General features: G+C 46.5%; 1 protein-coding gene and 1 long non-coding RNA gene across 2 annotated transcripts in view; both read left to right on the top strand.

The window, feature by feature from the left end:
• Positions 1–14,551, top strand: part of LOC310658284 — a 256,099-nt gene that overhangs the window by 36,388 nt on the left and 205,160 nt on the right. The window lies entirely within an intron of this gene.
• Positions 1–14,551, top strand: part of GRM3 (glutamate metabotropic receptor 3) — an 88,694-nt gene that overhangs the window by 57,942 nt on the left and 16,201 nt on the right. Inside the window, exon 3 of the mRNA XM_083399573.1 lies at positions 3–858. Within this exon, the coding sequence (XP_083255699.1) occupies positions 3–858 (856 nt within the window). The remainder of the gene's footprint in view (positions 1–2; positions 859–14,551) is intronic.

Raw genomic sequence — 14,551 nt, 5'->3', positions numbered from 1 at the left:
AGGTTGCAAACTTGCTCAGGCTTTTCCAGATTCCTCAGATAAGCTACGCCTCGACCAGTGCCAAGCTGAGTGACAAGTCTCGCTATGACTACTTTGCACGGACGGTGCCGCCTGACTTCTACCAAGCCAAAGCAATGGCTGAGATCCTACGGTTCTTTAACTGGACTTACGTGTCAACGGTCGCTTCTGAAGGAGACTATGGTGAAACAGGCATTGAAGCCTTTGAGCAAGAGGCACGCCTCCGAAATATATGCATTGCCACCTCCGAGAAGGTTGGTCGCTCCAATATTCGGAAGTCCTATGACAGCGTTATCCGAGAGCTGCTCCAGAAACCCAATGCCAAGGTGGTCGTCCTCTTCATGCGCAGTGATGACTCCCGGGAGCTGATTGCTGCAGCCAACCGATTCAACGTTTCCTTCACGTGGGTTGCCAGTGATGGGTGGGGAGCACAGGAAAGCGTTGTGAAGGGCAATGAGCATGTTGCCTATGGCGCAATAACTCTCGAGCTTGCTTCTCATCCGGTTAAAGAATTTGATCGATACTTCCAAAGCCTCACCCCTTACACTAACCATCGCAACCCCTGGTTCAAGGACTTTTGGGAGCAGAAATTTCAGTGCAGCCTCCAGAACAGGAAACCCCACAGAAAAATGTGTGACAAACATTTATCTATCAACAGTTCCAACTACGAACAAGAGTCTAAGATCATGTTTGTGGTGAACGCGGTGTATGCAATGGCGCACGCCCTGCATAAAATGCAACGGACCATGTGTCCAAACACAACCAAACTCTGTGATGCCATGAAGCATTTGGATGGCAAGAAGCTCTACAAAGACTACCTACTGAAAGTCAACTTTACAGGTAAAACGATTAACAACACTCCTCTGATGAGGGCACTACAAAAATGTTGCTGGAACGAGAAACCATCTGACCCTGGCATTGTTGATTGTAGTAGAGGAAGATGGGCAGAAGGGAAGCTCAATGATCCCATTGAGATTTTGATCTCAATGGGATCAGATGTTCAGGAAAAGTGAAAACACTCCCCTCTTTTTTTGGGGGGTAGGGGTTTTAGGGACCTTGCCACGGTTCATTTCTGAGCCTGGTTTGGAAAAACATTGTCACCATCTCTATTCTAGAGTGGTTTGTGGTTCAGTAAAAATAGCTTGTATAGCGATAAATGGGAGTACCCCGCGCAACCACCTTATGGCCTGAGCTTCTCTACATCACAGTCAGTTGCCAAATCCAAGGAAATGTCCATTTTTACCTGCAAGCATCCCAATACACATCCGGGGGTGGGTCATTAACCTTACAGGACATCTGTGATATTTTATTATGGAAATTGATTGTGGCAAAAAAAGTTGATATATTATTTCATGTTTTTTTAACCATTGATTGAATGAGGAGCCACTGTAGATGAGGCCCATTCTCGTGTTGCCACCCTCTCATGGAGGAGGCACAAAGAACCACTGCGATTGCCCCCTGCTCTCCCCAGCTCCTCTTTTCCCAGGCACATCCTACGCCCCAACAGTGCAGTGAGTTGTAGCTGTTTGTTGTAGCTTGTTTTTACTATTCTGCCCACAAATACTGTAGCTAAGGTATTTCTGTCCAGTGCCTCACTAGGGAGCAATTTTTTGTCCTAGCAAATGAGAGCATGAATCATTCAACAAAACAGCCTGCATAATAAGGAGATTGAGGTGTTGGATTAACTAGCTTTGATAATTTATTATAGATCATTTTTGCCATTTGATTTGGACTTGCTAGGTAATCAATATTTCACAGCACAGGGCAGTCTTCAGGGCAGTCGGCAATGATGAGATCTATTGATCTGACATGTTGACAACATTTGACACTATCTGCAGCTTTGGCTATGAATTGGTTGTAGTTGTGACAGTGATCTAACCCTGTGCCTTCTTATCCGTACACAAGTTCCACTGATTTTGAAGACACACGTGCAGGAGTGAAAGTGCACAGGAAAGGAAGTTTGTATGTTACATCTCTATGCAATAACAATGATTAAAAGATGCTCATTGGATTTTTCACTGGCAATATAATAATAATCCAGTCTTATAAAATATATATGCCCATAGGTCAGGCTTTTAAACATTTACGTACCAGCATTTTATGCAACATCTCCAGGCAACCAGGTACTAAAGTTTTACACAACTTGGCTCTTCTTTTGGCCGCAAATAAATAGCAGAGGTCTGTGTATATGGATGGTCTAGTAACTTTGGTAAATCTATTTTCATGGTTCATATTCATCCACTGACAGTCAATACATACGGCAAGCCTAACAGTTGCTAAGACCCATAATAATAAGCCTTAATAACCCATGCCTAACTTCCTTTCATCCTAAAACCAAGAGATGACGTACACCTTTATGAATGTACAACAGCCAGCCAATGAAAGTCTTTGACCAGCAATATGTTTGAATGTAGACAAATTTGACAAATTCACGGAATCATAGAATTGTAGTACTTGACAGCTATTTGATGCCTGTCCACAAAAAGAGCATGTCCAAACAATTGAAGATTGGTTACAAGGTAATGTCACCGCTGGAGAACAAAGAAGAAGCATGTTATGGATTTGTTCAGCCTTTTAGAATTGGACTGTGACAAGTGGGAGCCCTGAAGCAGACCCCCAGCCCCTCGCAGGAACGTACCTGGTTAGGTCTCCAGCCAGCCTGAAACAAACCCTTGTTGGGGACTTACATGGGTGGGGGGAGGTTTGAGGCTGGGTGGGGAGGATACACATTTCCCCTTTGTTCGCCCCTGAAACCTCCTCATATAATCAGGAGGAGTTTTTTTAAAACTCAAGATGTTGTCTGTGAACCTTACCTCCAGGCATACTTAAACAGCTCAGGCAGGCCCAGCCCCACCTCCTTGGGCTCCTGGTCAGGCTGTTTAAGCAGCATTAGGAGAAGGAAAGAGGAAAACCATGTCTGTCTAGTGAAATAGCAAGCAGGTCCTGACATCCCACCGCAAACTAACTTGACCAAGAAGCGAGAACCCAGGATGGATGGGTATGTGGTCAGTAATTGGCAGCATGTGTTTCCCTCTGTACCAGTCATGCACTCCTTTTTGGTGTCTTTTATTTTAATGATTGGCTTCAAAGCATTTCTCACCTGCCTGACGTCTGAAGCAGCTGATGGATGATGCTTCATGTATGGCATAAGCAAATAGCTCTCCTGCACTTCCGTGGAGCAGTAAAGCAGATGCACTTGGGAACACCTTGCAGAAAGGTGCACCTCCCCACATGCCCTGAGTGGCACAGCCCACACTGACAGAGGTGGGTGGGTGCAATGGGCCCCTGTAAACAGAACACACTGACCTGCCCACCGCCAGTGGTTCAAGTAAAGTGTCACGCTAGGAATAGGGAGTTTGAAACTTAAAAGCTCATTCAGCCATGGAGCTCAGGGAAGGGCTTTGCTCCAGTAGCTTTCTCTTTGCCTAGCCTTCCTCACAGCATTTCTGGGAGGACAGAGGGGGGTACAACCATGCACACCACATCATCATCATCATCATCATCATTTTAATGGATTGCAACTAGGACTTGTCAGAGGCTTGGCATGGCTAGAGCTAGTACCTGCAGAGCTGTGTGGGATGCTCTTCCCTCCTCGGCCTGCTCAGGTGAAAGAGAGGAGCTGGGCTGGGGGAGAACAACCACAGAAGCAGCATGGATTGGGAAAGTAAAGCATTGCATCAACAGGAACTGCCAGGGAACTCTTTCTGGGTTACAGTGACCCAGGGGTGAGCCGGGAAAGTGAACTCCTTACAAGAGCAGCTCTTGAGGGATGAGTAAGCGAGAATGAGATCAGGCCAGAAACACAAGAAAGTACTCAATGAGGAGGAGTCTCAGCCCCCCTATACTAGACTCACTAAGATCTCTCTGAAGGAAAGAAGAGGTTTTAGGGCTTTGGGGGCCCTATGAGTTGGTGACTCTTATCTAGAGGGTGATTTCAGAACAAGATGGATGGATGTAATTCACTCCATTTTCTGTTACTGGGTGACAACCGTACTTGAAATATCTCAGTGTCAAGGTGTTCCAAGTGCCAAGCACTGTGCAAATACCTGAAAGTGTTTGGAATGGCAAGGTGAACAGTGGTGTGGCACTGTAAGCTGCATTACATCATTTCCCCATCCACCGAACATTATTTCCAATGACTGAGTCACTTTCGCATTCTTCCCGTTTCTCCATTCTGTAGAAGAATCAGGTGAGAGAGGAAACAAAGCTGACACACAAACCTCACGGGCGCAGAGAGCATGACTGAATATTTTAGAGCTGTGAAAGAGAACGCCACCTTGCCATCTGTGTCGGAAGAGTGGAGTACAGATGGACAAGACTGGCAGGCAGAGGATTGTACGGCAATTATTCTTCCTCTGCCGTCTCACCTGTCAACATGCAACAGCTGAGTCTTCTGTTTCAAAAGCTTCTCAGTGAATCTTGATCTGGGGCTGTGAGGAAAGCTTGCAGAGGTTGCATAGAGTTCCCTGGCTAGTGCCATGCCTCATTTCTAAACAAAATACCCCCTTCCCACACAGAGAGACAAAAGAGAGAAAGAAGAAAAAATCCGCTATCCTCCAACAGCTTGCAGATCTACCTGTCCTTTCTCATCCTGACTGCTTCACTGCAAACTGACATCTGCGTTTGTTTTCCTGACATTTCCATGGATTTCAGTGGAGCTGCTGGTTGTCTCTTGATTTATATAGCTAGATTTAAAAATAGCACCAAAGGCATTTGCAGTTATTTATCTTTGTAAATCAGTCAACAGAAGAGATTGTTAGCTTCGTCTGGGATGCTAAAATCCTCAGCTTCATTGAGACATCTTTTTATTTAAAGCTGGTCACTGATCAATTAACTGATTAAAAGCAAAATGATGTTTAAACATTCTAGAAAATTCTAGAAAGCTTTACTCCAGCTCCAGACAACTGTACAAACAAGTAATCATTTCAGTACCATATAACAATTTAAAATACAGCAGAAAACTAAAGTGACAAATTTCAGTGCAAATGGCCACCAGCCATGAAAAATGTCCCTACAATCATCATCATCATCACCGTCATCATTTCTATATCTTGATGGCCTTCATCTGGTAGTCACAGGGCAATATAAAAGAATGAATGAAGAAAGAAAATAAATACTGTGTGATCTTAAGACATACTAAAAAGCATGCAGTGGACTTTGTCATCTCACATTCACAGTCATATACGTACTCACTGTTTCAATTTCTCAGCTTCTCCCCTAAGTCTGACTGAATAATAGGTACCTTCCAATGGCAACAAGATTATGATAATGAAAGGGTAGATCACAGTCCCACAACTGGCAAAGTTTGATGAAAAATGCCCTACAGACACAAACATAGCACGCCATTAGGTGCTACACTGCCAGGAGAAGGTGTGCTATGGGCTAGGCATTTCTACTCATGAGCAGGGATAAGGGAGAAATTTGGCTTTCCAAAACTATCTGCGATCCTGAATTTACACTTCTCTACATTTTGTGATGCAGTTCTCCAACCAAAACATGTGTACAAAAAGATGCATATCAGGGGAATGTGTGCATAAGAATCCACATATTAGTAATATGACATAGTAAAGTGCATTATATTAAGCAAAATTGTATCCCAAAATGTACATATTAGGCCAACTTGCATACAAAGTTTAGACGAATGCACACTAAAAGGCTGATGAACTTTTGAGAGGGTTAAAAAAAAATCTGATGCAGAATGTAGCAAAACTAAATTTACAGACCTGCCCATCCTTATTCATGAATAATCCCTTTAGAAACAAGGCTCAATGTGAGTAAAGTATCTCAGAAAGCAGTAAATACTGAGCTAAATTTACCTCCTGCAACTCTTTAAAAAAGCAAGAAATTATTTGTTGTATATTTTTCTCCACTATCCCTCAGCCCTGCCCATTCTCCACTTACAAACAAATCTGTCTTGCCTTTTACTTGTGGGATTTGCTGGACTTCAAGAGGTGAAAAAACATGCCATGAGAGCCTATTTCCATGGTAACCACTTTATTCAGGTAAAAAAAAGCAAACAAGCCATTGGCCTGCAGCAGGAATTCGTTCCCTGGCTTCTGAGCACACACACACAAACTTGATGCCCCATCTGCACTAGTTCAGCCATTCAGTTGACTAAATGTGAAAAAACGAATTACTCAAGCTATTCAGTTCTATGCTAGATCTGCCCTGGGTCAAACCTGTGCACAAGAGTCACCATGCACCAGGGGCAGCCACAGCCTCTTACAAGGGTGTAAGAGAGAAGACCAGCTGCACATGTCAACCTCGACTGGCCGTTGAGCCATCTTTCACCTCCACCTGCTCACAAGACCCACCTTTTAAGTTTTTCCCGCATATCAACATGTTTCTCTCCCTCTTTCTCTTTCTGGTGGGGTAGCTGGTTGGAACATAAAAACCTAAGAATAGCAAGCTGGATCGGGTCAATGGCCCATCTAGTCCAGTGTCCTGTTCTCACAGGGGCAGAACAGATGAGAAACTGCAAGCAGAACATGAGCACAAGAGCAGCACTCCCCCCTGTTGTGGCTCCCAGCAACTGTCACTCAGCAGCATCGCTGCCTCCAACTGTGGAGGCAGGACACACCCTCCAATATTTCTCCGAGGAAAATAGGGACGTCCTATTCCACAACCATCATCCTTTTATTATTTATACCCTGCTCATCTGACTGGGTAGTCCCAGATACTCTGGGCAGCTTCCAATATATATAAAAACATAATAGAACATTAAACATTAAAAACCGAGCTGCCTTCAGATGTCTTCTAAAGGTTGCATAGTTACTTATCTCCTTGGCTCGGGGGTTGCATAACTCTATACCCTCCAACATTTCTCCAATGAAAATAGGGGTGTCCTAAGGAAAATTGGGATATTCCCCTCCCTGAAATGAGTCTGGCAAGAAGCATTCCATTTTAGCTAATAGAATTGTTCGTGTGTGTGCTTGATTGTGGGGCTGCCCACAATTTCTCCAGTTTGCAAATGTGCCCACAGTCTGCTCTAAGAATATTGTCAGGCTCAGATGCCTCCTAAGGCAATACAGGAGCAGGACAATGTGGGGCATCTCTGATGGTCCCTGACACTCCCTCCTCCCCATCTGGATTTGGGCCTAAAAGACCAGGGAAAAGTGGGGGGCGTGGAGGGCAAGTTGTAAGCAAGCACCATTTTTGACATTGTGGATCATGGCGCAGGTCTGTTAAAGCTGCTGCCTTCGCTTCCACTTTCCTGGCTTTGTGGGGCTTGAGCAAATGTAAGATAGCTTTGACTCTGATCTTAAACCTGCTGGGTGTATATATATATATATAATATATACAGTGGTACTTTGGGTTAATTTTTCTCAAATGCTGATGAATTTTTCTCAAATGCTGGCACTTCACTGTATGTACAGTGGTACCTCGGGCAAAGTACTTAATTCGTTCCGGAGGTCCGTTCTTAACCTGAAACTGTTCTTAACCTGAAGCACCACTTTAGCTAATGGGGCCTCCTGCTGCCACTGCGCCGCCGGAGCACAATTTCTGTTCTCAGGTACTATTTCTGGGTTAGCGGAGTCTGTAACCTGAAGCGTATGTAACCTGAGGTACCTAATACCACTGTATTAGGATTACAGTGTAACCTGAGGTACCTAATACCACTGTATTAGGATTAACTATATATATATAGTTTCAATCTGTTATTTACAAATACAGCCGCTTTCCATGTGTTTCTGGTAACTCCCTCAACATGTTTATTGTTTTTTCACCTAACACATTTCAAGTCCTTCGTGTAAAAGCCCCAAGCTTTCCCCCCGGGCTCAGGAATATTCCTGAGCCTTGACCTCGTGGGCAAACTCAGGGGCCACACAGCTCCCTGGAGCCTTACAAAAAAAAAGGCCACCTGGACTTGCTGCGCAGCTTCCTGCCAAGACTGCTGTGTGTCCCAGGGAGATTGAGGCATATCTGTTTGTCAAACAGTTCTCCACTGCTGAACATCATCACCTTAATTTTGTTTCCTTTAATATATATATATGTAAAATGAGGATAATCACAAATCACATTTTGGCTGCTCAATATGCACATTTCAACATGAAAAACATGGAAAGCCTTCACCCCCCTAATGCATCTAATTCCTAGATTTCATATTGATGACAAGCAGCTGAAATTCATGTGAATACTAGGAAAAAGGAAGGGCACTACATCACGATACAACAGGAGGTGGGGGAGAAACTCACTAGCCCTATTCAGGTATTATAGAAATGTGGAAATTTCTCGCATATGAGGACCAGCATGTTAGCATTGCCTCCCCCTGCCTCTATCCTGTGCCCTTGGCCCTGTGCAAGTTGATGAGTGAATGTCTGAAATGGGAAGCCTGCCTCTGCTTGTGGAGGTGGGATGTAGAACTCTGGTTTTCCAGGGTTTCCAGGATCTACATCATATGGAGATACTCCACAAGTGCAGGTGTTTCCATCCCTCTCTAATAGGGGTGTACTTATCACCTCAGTGGAGTTTTCTATGGCCCCTGAATAGGGCTGCTGATCACAGTCCTTAGTATATAATGGGCCAGCTTATAGAACAATTAAGGAGAAGTTCACTAATTATAATTGATGGGAATGTGACTGGAAGCTTGAAGGTGTCTCAGAAGGTAAATGGAAACCATGGCACCATAGTACCTTTAAAAAAATGCATGTGGTTGAATTTTTTAAACATCCATCATTCCCAGTACTTGCCACTCTGTGAATGTGAGCACGCGGTGAATTTTTCCACCCATGAAATAAGCATGCATCTTAAATTCATTCTGCAGGATGGAAAACAAACTCTGCATCACAGATGCGTATTATTATTATCATTAAGTCTCCCATCGTGTTAGCAGCAGGGGCTTTAGGATCAGGGCCGGATGTTATGTCTACATGGTTTGCTGTTGAATAACTTTCCTTGGTGGGCAGCCAAATGAAGAAAAGTAAAAGTATCATCTCAAGTTATTTTATAGCATTTCCTCTCTTTTCAGGTTGGGGGGGGGGTCATATTTGTGTCACGCAATGCAGTGGGAATGAAGTCTCTAGACTCTAGATAATTCATTGGACTGGAAATGGCCTCTGGACTTCTAGTTCAGATTTGCCTGGTAATAGCACTGCAATAACTCCAGCCCAGCCATACAAGACAGCAAACTATACAGTTAATGCTAACAGGAACTAGAGCCGTAGTTTATTTTTCCCTCAGTTAGAACCATTATTTGCAAATCTCCACCGTATCTGATCTGGAATACCCCTCCACCCAAAATCAGGAACCAGCTCAGAACAAGAGTTAAAATATTTCATGAAGACTGCACTTTAAATTTCATCTGTTCTGAAAGTTGTCTTGCACCCTGCAGTCTTCAAGGGCAGAAAAGCACAACAAAGCGCTGCAGAAACTCAGGGTGCTAGTTCACTCCTAAGACTCAGCCAAACCATTATTTTGTGCAAAAGCAAAAGCAGGTGAGTTCCTGGAGAGACGATTGCAGCCCCTATACTCTTTTGCTGGCCTTTCTGCTGCCACCCAAACCCAACCTCACAGTTTGTCTCCTTCAGGCAAATCCTGAGCTGTAAACCATAGAAAGAGCCTTGGTTACGGTTTATGGTTTGTCTGGAGCAAGAGAAATCACATGCCTGGGTTCACACTACAGATGGGGAAGAAATTCAATTCAGGTCTCATTTGAAGCTAAATCTAAGAAAATCCAGACTTTCTGAAAGAATGTGTAAACAGAAGCACAGCTATCCTTCAAAAGTCACATTCATCCAAATTTTATTAAGCAGTTCACCAAATAATGTTTACAAACATACATATGTGTGCATTAAAAGGAATATACTGGTGAAAATAACAAACAAAATGCATTACAATAGGGGGGAAATGTGCAAAAATGTGTACATTAACCAAAACTGCACACTAAATTCACACTACAATGCTGATGAATTTTCATGAGAGTTTAAATAATAATAATATTGAAATACTTTATTATCACTTGTACAACTTGTATACAGTGAGATTACACATTGGGAGCTCAGAGCCGCAGCATATGAATGCGCCGCCATCTTGGAACAGTCACCAATTGCTGCAAATTGTTGATAATGGATTTTAAGATTGGACAAATGAGAAGCTGAGAGAAGTCAATTTGGCAGGTCCTTCCATTCTTGGTTCAGACAATATGCCAAACCAAACAGTGCCTTAGCTCACAATTGCACAAACAGCAGAGAAAGGGCAAAGAAGCCAAGATTGCCTCTAGCAGAGTCCGTGTGTTATGCAGGAAACAAATGAAGAAACATTTTATAAACTTAATCCTCTGCCCATTTTCCTGGGAGTAAGTCCCATTAAATTCAAGGATTACACTGTGAATGATCCAAGTATTTTTATTGTCTGTGTGCTTACTGATTATCGTTAAACTCAACTATTTGTTTCTGGTCTGCTTTTCAAATCACCTTAGCTGTGCAACTCAGATTTAAGCAAAACTGAACTGAAACTAGTTCCAGAGGTGTGCGAAACCAGTTACCAAACTTTTATTCCAGCCTTCACCAACTTAGTGTCTCCCAGATGCTTTGGACTGGTGGCAATGGCCAAGGTTGCTGTCCAGCAGCAGCTGTGGGCTGGAGAACACGGCTTTACGGGCTTAAACTAGAACCAGTCACAGACTTATCAACCTGAATCAGGACCAAGCCCAAAGTGTTTAACAGCTCCATTACACACACTTTTAGAAATATGGTACTTTCACCTAAACGCCTCATTGAACTGTTTCCTTGTGAACAGATACTTGCTTTTTCAGACAAAATAAATAAATTGACCAGTAGCACCTTAGAGACCAACTAGGTTTGTTCTGAGTATAAGCTTTCATGCTCCTGGACAATTTTTTTTATTTAATTTGACTGTGTCAGACCAACACGGCTATCTACCTGATCTTGTTTTTTCAGATTCTTGAGTGACTAAAGCAGCATTTAATTCTTTATGGTTCTGTGAGGAATCAGAGAGGAACATGATGAACTTGTCCTGTGCTCAGCCAGCTTCCATTCCTAAAAAGCATTCAGTGCTAAAAAGAAGCAAAGACTGAAAGAGGCACTTAGAAGCAGCATGTTTCAATGAGGGAACTTTGAAGTTCTTGGAACAGCAGGCCACCTCTTGATCTTCACTTCCTCTGCTTTGAATATTCATGTTTTCTACAAATTCACTTGAGGAGAGCTGATCAAAATACAAATTTCTGCCTCTCAGAATGGGGATTTCTGAAACCCAGTGGATGGATGGGTCTGGAGCCAAACAAGGGACTTCCACAGAGCAGGAAAGACGAGGCTGCTGAAAGGATGGAGCACTTGCTCCTACCATTTCTCCATCCTAAATCCCACTAAACACCTGGAGCAGGTTTGCTTTTGGTTTTAATGGCACCAGGGCCCTGTTAAAAGTTGATATGTAGCTTGCCTCGTATTACAAGATAGTTCTTGGATCAGGGACTCTACACATTTCACAAAATGAATTCTGGTAGAATTCTGAACCATACACTTTCAAAGTGCTCTCTCACATTAATAATAATAAAAAAATCATTGCATGTTGTCAGAGCTGGCTCCGGGTCCCAGCTCACCAAGGACCAACGCTAGCCGATCGTACAGTATCAAAGTCTTTATTGAAGAATAGTCTCCATTTACAAGTCTCAGCGTCCCAGCCCTACGTCTGGACTTTAGACCGGCGAAGCTCTGTCTGGATCTCCACCCCCTGTGCACCAGTTTAATACTCTAATCTTACTCCACCTCTTCCTTCTCTCTCTCTTCCTCTGGGTCTTACTACCCCCCGGGGTCTCATTCCTCCTGGACTCTTCCGACGCAGAGCTTGACCCCTCTGACTCCTCCCCCTCTCTTCGGCGGGCTTTAGGACCTGGCTCCCTACCCGGGCTGCCCACCTTGCCGCCCTCCTGTACATTTGAACTTGGCGCGCGTGCGCGTTTTACTTTCCGGATGACCGTTTCCTCGCTCCCTGACGAGGGTGTGGTCAGTCCTGCCTCACGTTCTCCCTCTGCCTGCGCGCTCCCTGATCCCGATGCCTTGGACTCCTCCCCCCTACTGCACTCTGGGGGGGACGCTGGCCCGGATTTCCAGCTGCTACTCTCTGAGTCCCCTCCTTCCCGAGGTGTCCCCCTGGGCACTCCCCTTGCCCTGACCATGGGGGCCCCTTTCTGTGAATCCTCCGAGTCACTGGAGAGGCTCAGAGACCTCGGACTACTGTCGCCGCTGACATTTCCTTCCGACTCCTCCCCCTCGCTCTCCGTTTCTTCCCTCTCCTGTGACTCTGCTCCTGAACCCCTGACATCCATCCCCCCCTCGAAGCCCCCCCTTCCCCCCTCCCCTTCCTCCGGCGGGGGTGCTGGGTGCTCCGTCGTTGTGGGGGTGAATGGTGGATACAGTTCGTCCCCCGTGGCGTGCATCCAGTTAGAGAAATCCGGCTCGTCCTCCATGTCGTCGCCGACCTCGTTCTCCTCTGCTTCCATCTCCGTGCCGCCATGCTCGAACCCAACGTCCTCCCCCATCACGTCCATGTCCCTCTCACCCTCGTTCCCCTCTGGGTCCGTTGCCTGCCAAGGGCCCCTCAGCCACCTCTCCTCTCCTCGATTGTCCCACCAAAAGGAGCGGTCTGAGGCAAACCCCGAGGGCGAGCCCTCCGGTGAACGTGTTTCTAAAGTTGGTTCTTCGTCCGAGGTGAATCCCTGGAACGTGCTGGTAGAAAGCGTGGGTGTGAAAAGCCAGTCGTCGAAATACTCGGCTGGCATGGGCCTGTGTGGGAACAAGGCATGAAACTCCTCTTTGAGGAGAGGCTCGTCCAGGGCATAGTCCGGCACCCAACTGTTGGCGCTGGCCGGGGTACCTTCCCTTGCGAGAAAATATTCTACTCCCTCTTCCCCCCATCTCGAGTCCAAAATCTCTGTGACCTGGTTGATGGGTTCCCTTCTTGGCGACTCCCTCCTTGGGGGGATCTCCTTATACTGGTCTGATGCCGTGCCCTGCGCCTGAAATCGGTGAGGTGCTTTGTAGGGCGTGAGCACCGACCTATGGAATACTGGGTGCATTCTGGATCCTTCCGGAAGTGTCAACCGGAAGGCCACCGGATTGATCTGTGCCTCAACTAGGTAAGGTCCTAGCTGCTTATGTCCGAGTTTCTTCTTAGCTAAGGATCTTGTCGGCACTGCGTGGGCCGCTAACCACACCCAGTCTCCCACCTGTATGTCTTCACCAACCCTCCTGTGCTTGTCAGCCTGCAGTTTGTATGCGTGCTTTGCTAGCTCTAACTGCCTCCTAAGCTGCTCGTGGACTTCCTGCAATTCCGCCGCCAAGACTTCCGCTGCCTGTGGCTCCCCCTCCCCCAGTCTCTCTAATCCCGGGAAGGTTCTGGGATGCCTCCCGTTGTTGGCGAAGAACGGCGTCACCCCTGTGGACACGTGCTTCGTGTTGTTGTAAGCGAACTCAGCGAGCGGCAGGTAGTCCACCCATGTCGTCGGCTGTTGATTTGCATAGCATCTCAGGTACTGCTGCATGACGGCGTTGACGCGCTCCGCTTGTCCGTTGGTCTGCGGGTGTCTCGCCGACGCTAGGTTGATCTTGACATTCAGGAAACCCATCAGCTTCTGCCAGAAGCTCGAAATGAACTGGCGCCCCCTGTCGGACAAAATAGACCGTGGCAGTCCATGCACTCTGAAGACGTGGTCTATGAACAGCTTGGCGGTCTGTTCTGCCGTGGCCACCTTCGCGCACGGAATGAAGTGGGCCATTTTAGTGAACATGTCCACCACCACTAGCACTGCCGTTTTACCCCTTGAGCTGGGTAAATCCGTGACAAAGTCCAGGGCCACCCTCTCCCACGGTTCGCTCGGAGTCTGCAGCGGTTCGAGCAGTCCCGCCGGAGGTTTGTGCACTGACTTGGCCCTTTGGCAGGTGTCGCACCTCGAGACGTACTCCGCGACTTCCCCCCGCATCTTGGGCCACCAAAAATCCCTGGCAACGAGGTCTGCCGTCTTCTCCTTGCCAAAGTGCCCGGCGGTGGGTGCGTCGTGTAACTGCTGCAGTACCTTCGCCCGGAGGTCGTCTCCCGGTACATAGAGAGCTCCTCTGCGGATGAGCAATCCGTCTCGTACTTGGAACTCGTCGTCCTTCACCGTGCCCTTGTGCACCTCCTCCATCTTGGCTTGTGCAAAGGGGTCCCCCTGCAGTGCTCGACGGACCGCCTCCAAGTCCACGGTTGCTGCAGCGCACGCCCACGCTTTCGGAGCGAAAATGTGCTTGGCCGCTGCTGGTGCCGCCTCTTCAAGGTATTGCGGCTTCCTGGACAGTGCATCCGCCATGATGTTGTTGTCGCCTGGGATGTATTCTATCCTGAAGTCGAAATCCGCGAAAAATTCCGCCCATCTGATGTGCCGCTGGTTTAGGAATCTTGCCGTGCGCCAGTACTCCAGGTTCTTATGATCCGTGCGAACCTGCACGGTGTGCTTGGCCCCGACGAGGAAGTGCCGCCACGCCTTGAATGCTGCATGAATGGCCAGCAACTCCCTGTCCCAGATGGTGTAGTTTTGCTC

Source organism: Podarcis tiliguerta (assembly GCF_965153285.1).
Source record: "Podarcis tiliguerta genome assembly, chromosome: 10".
Classification (NCBI taxonomy): Eukaryota; Metazoa; Chordata; class Lepidosauria; order Squamata; family Lacertidae; genus Podarcis; species Podarcis tiliguerta.
This window is presented reverse-complemented; position numbering and strand designations above follow the sequence as displayed.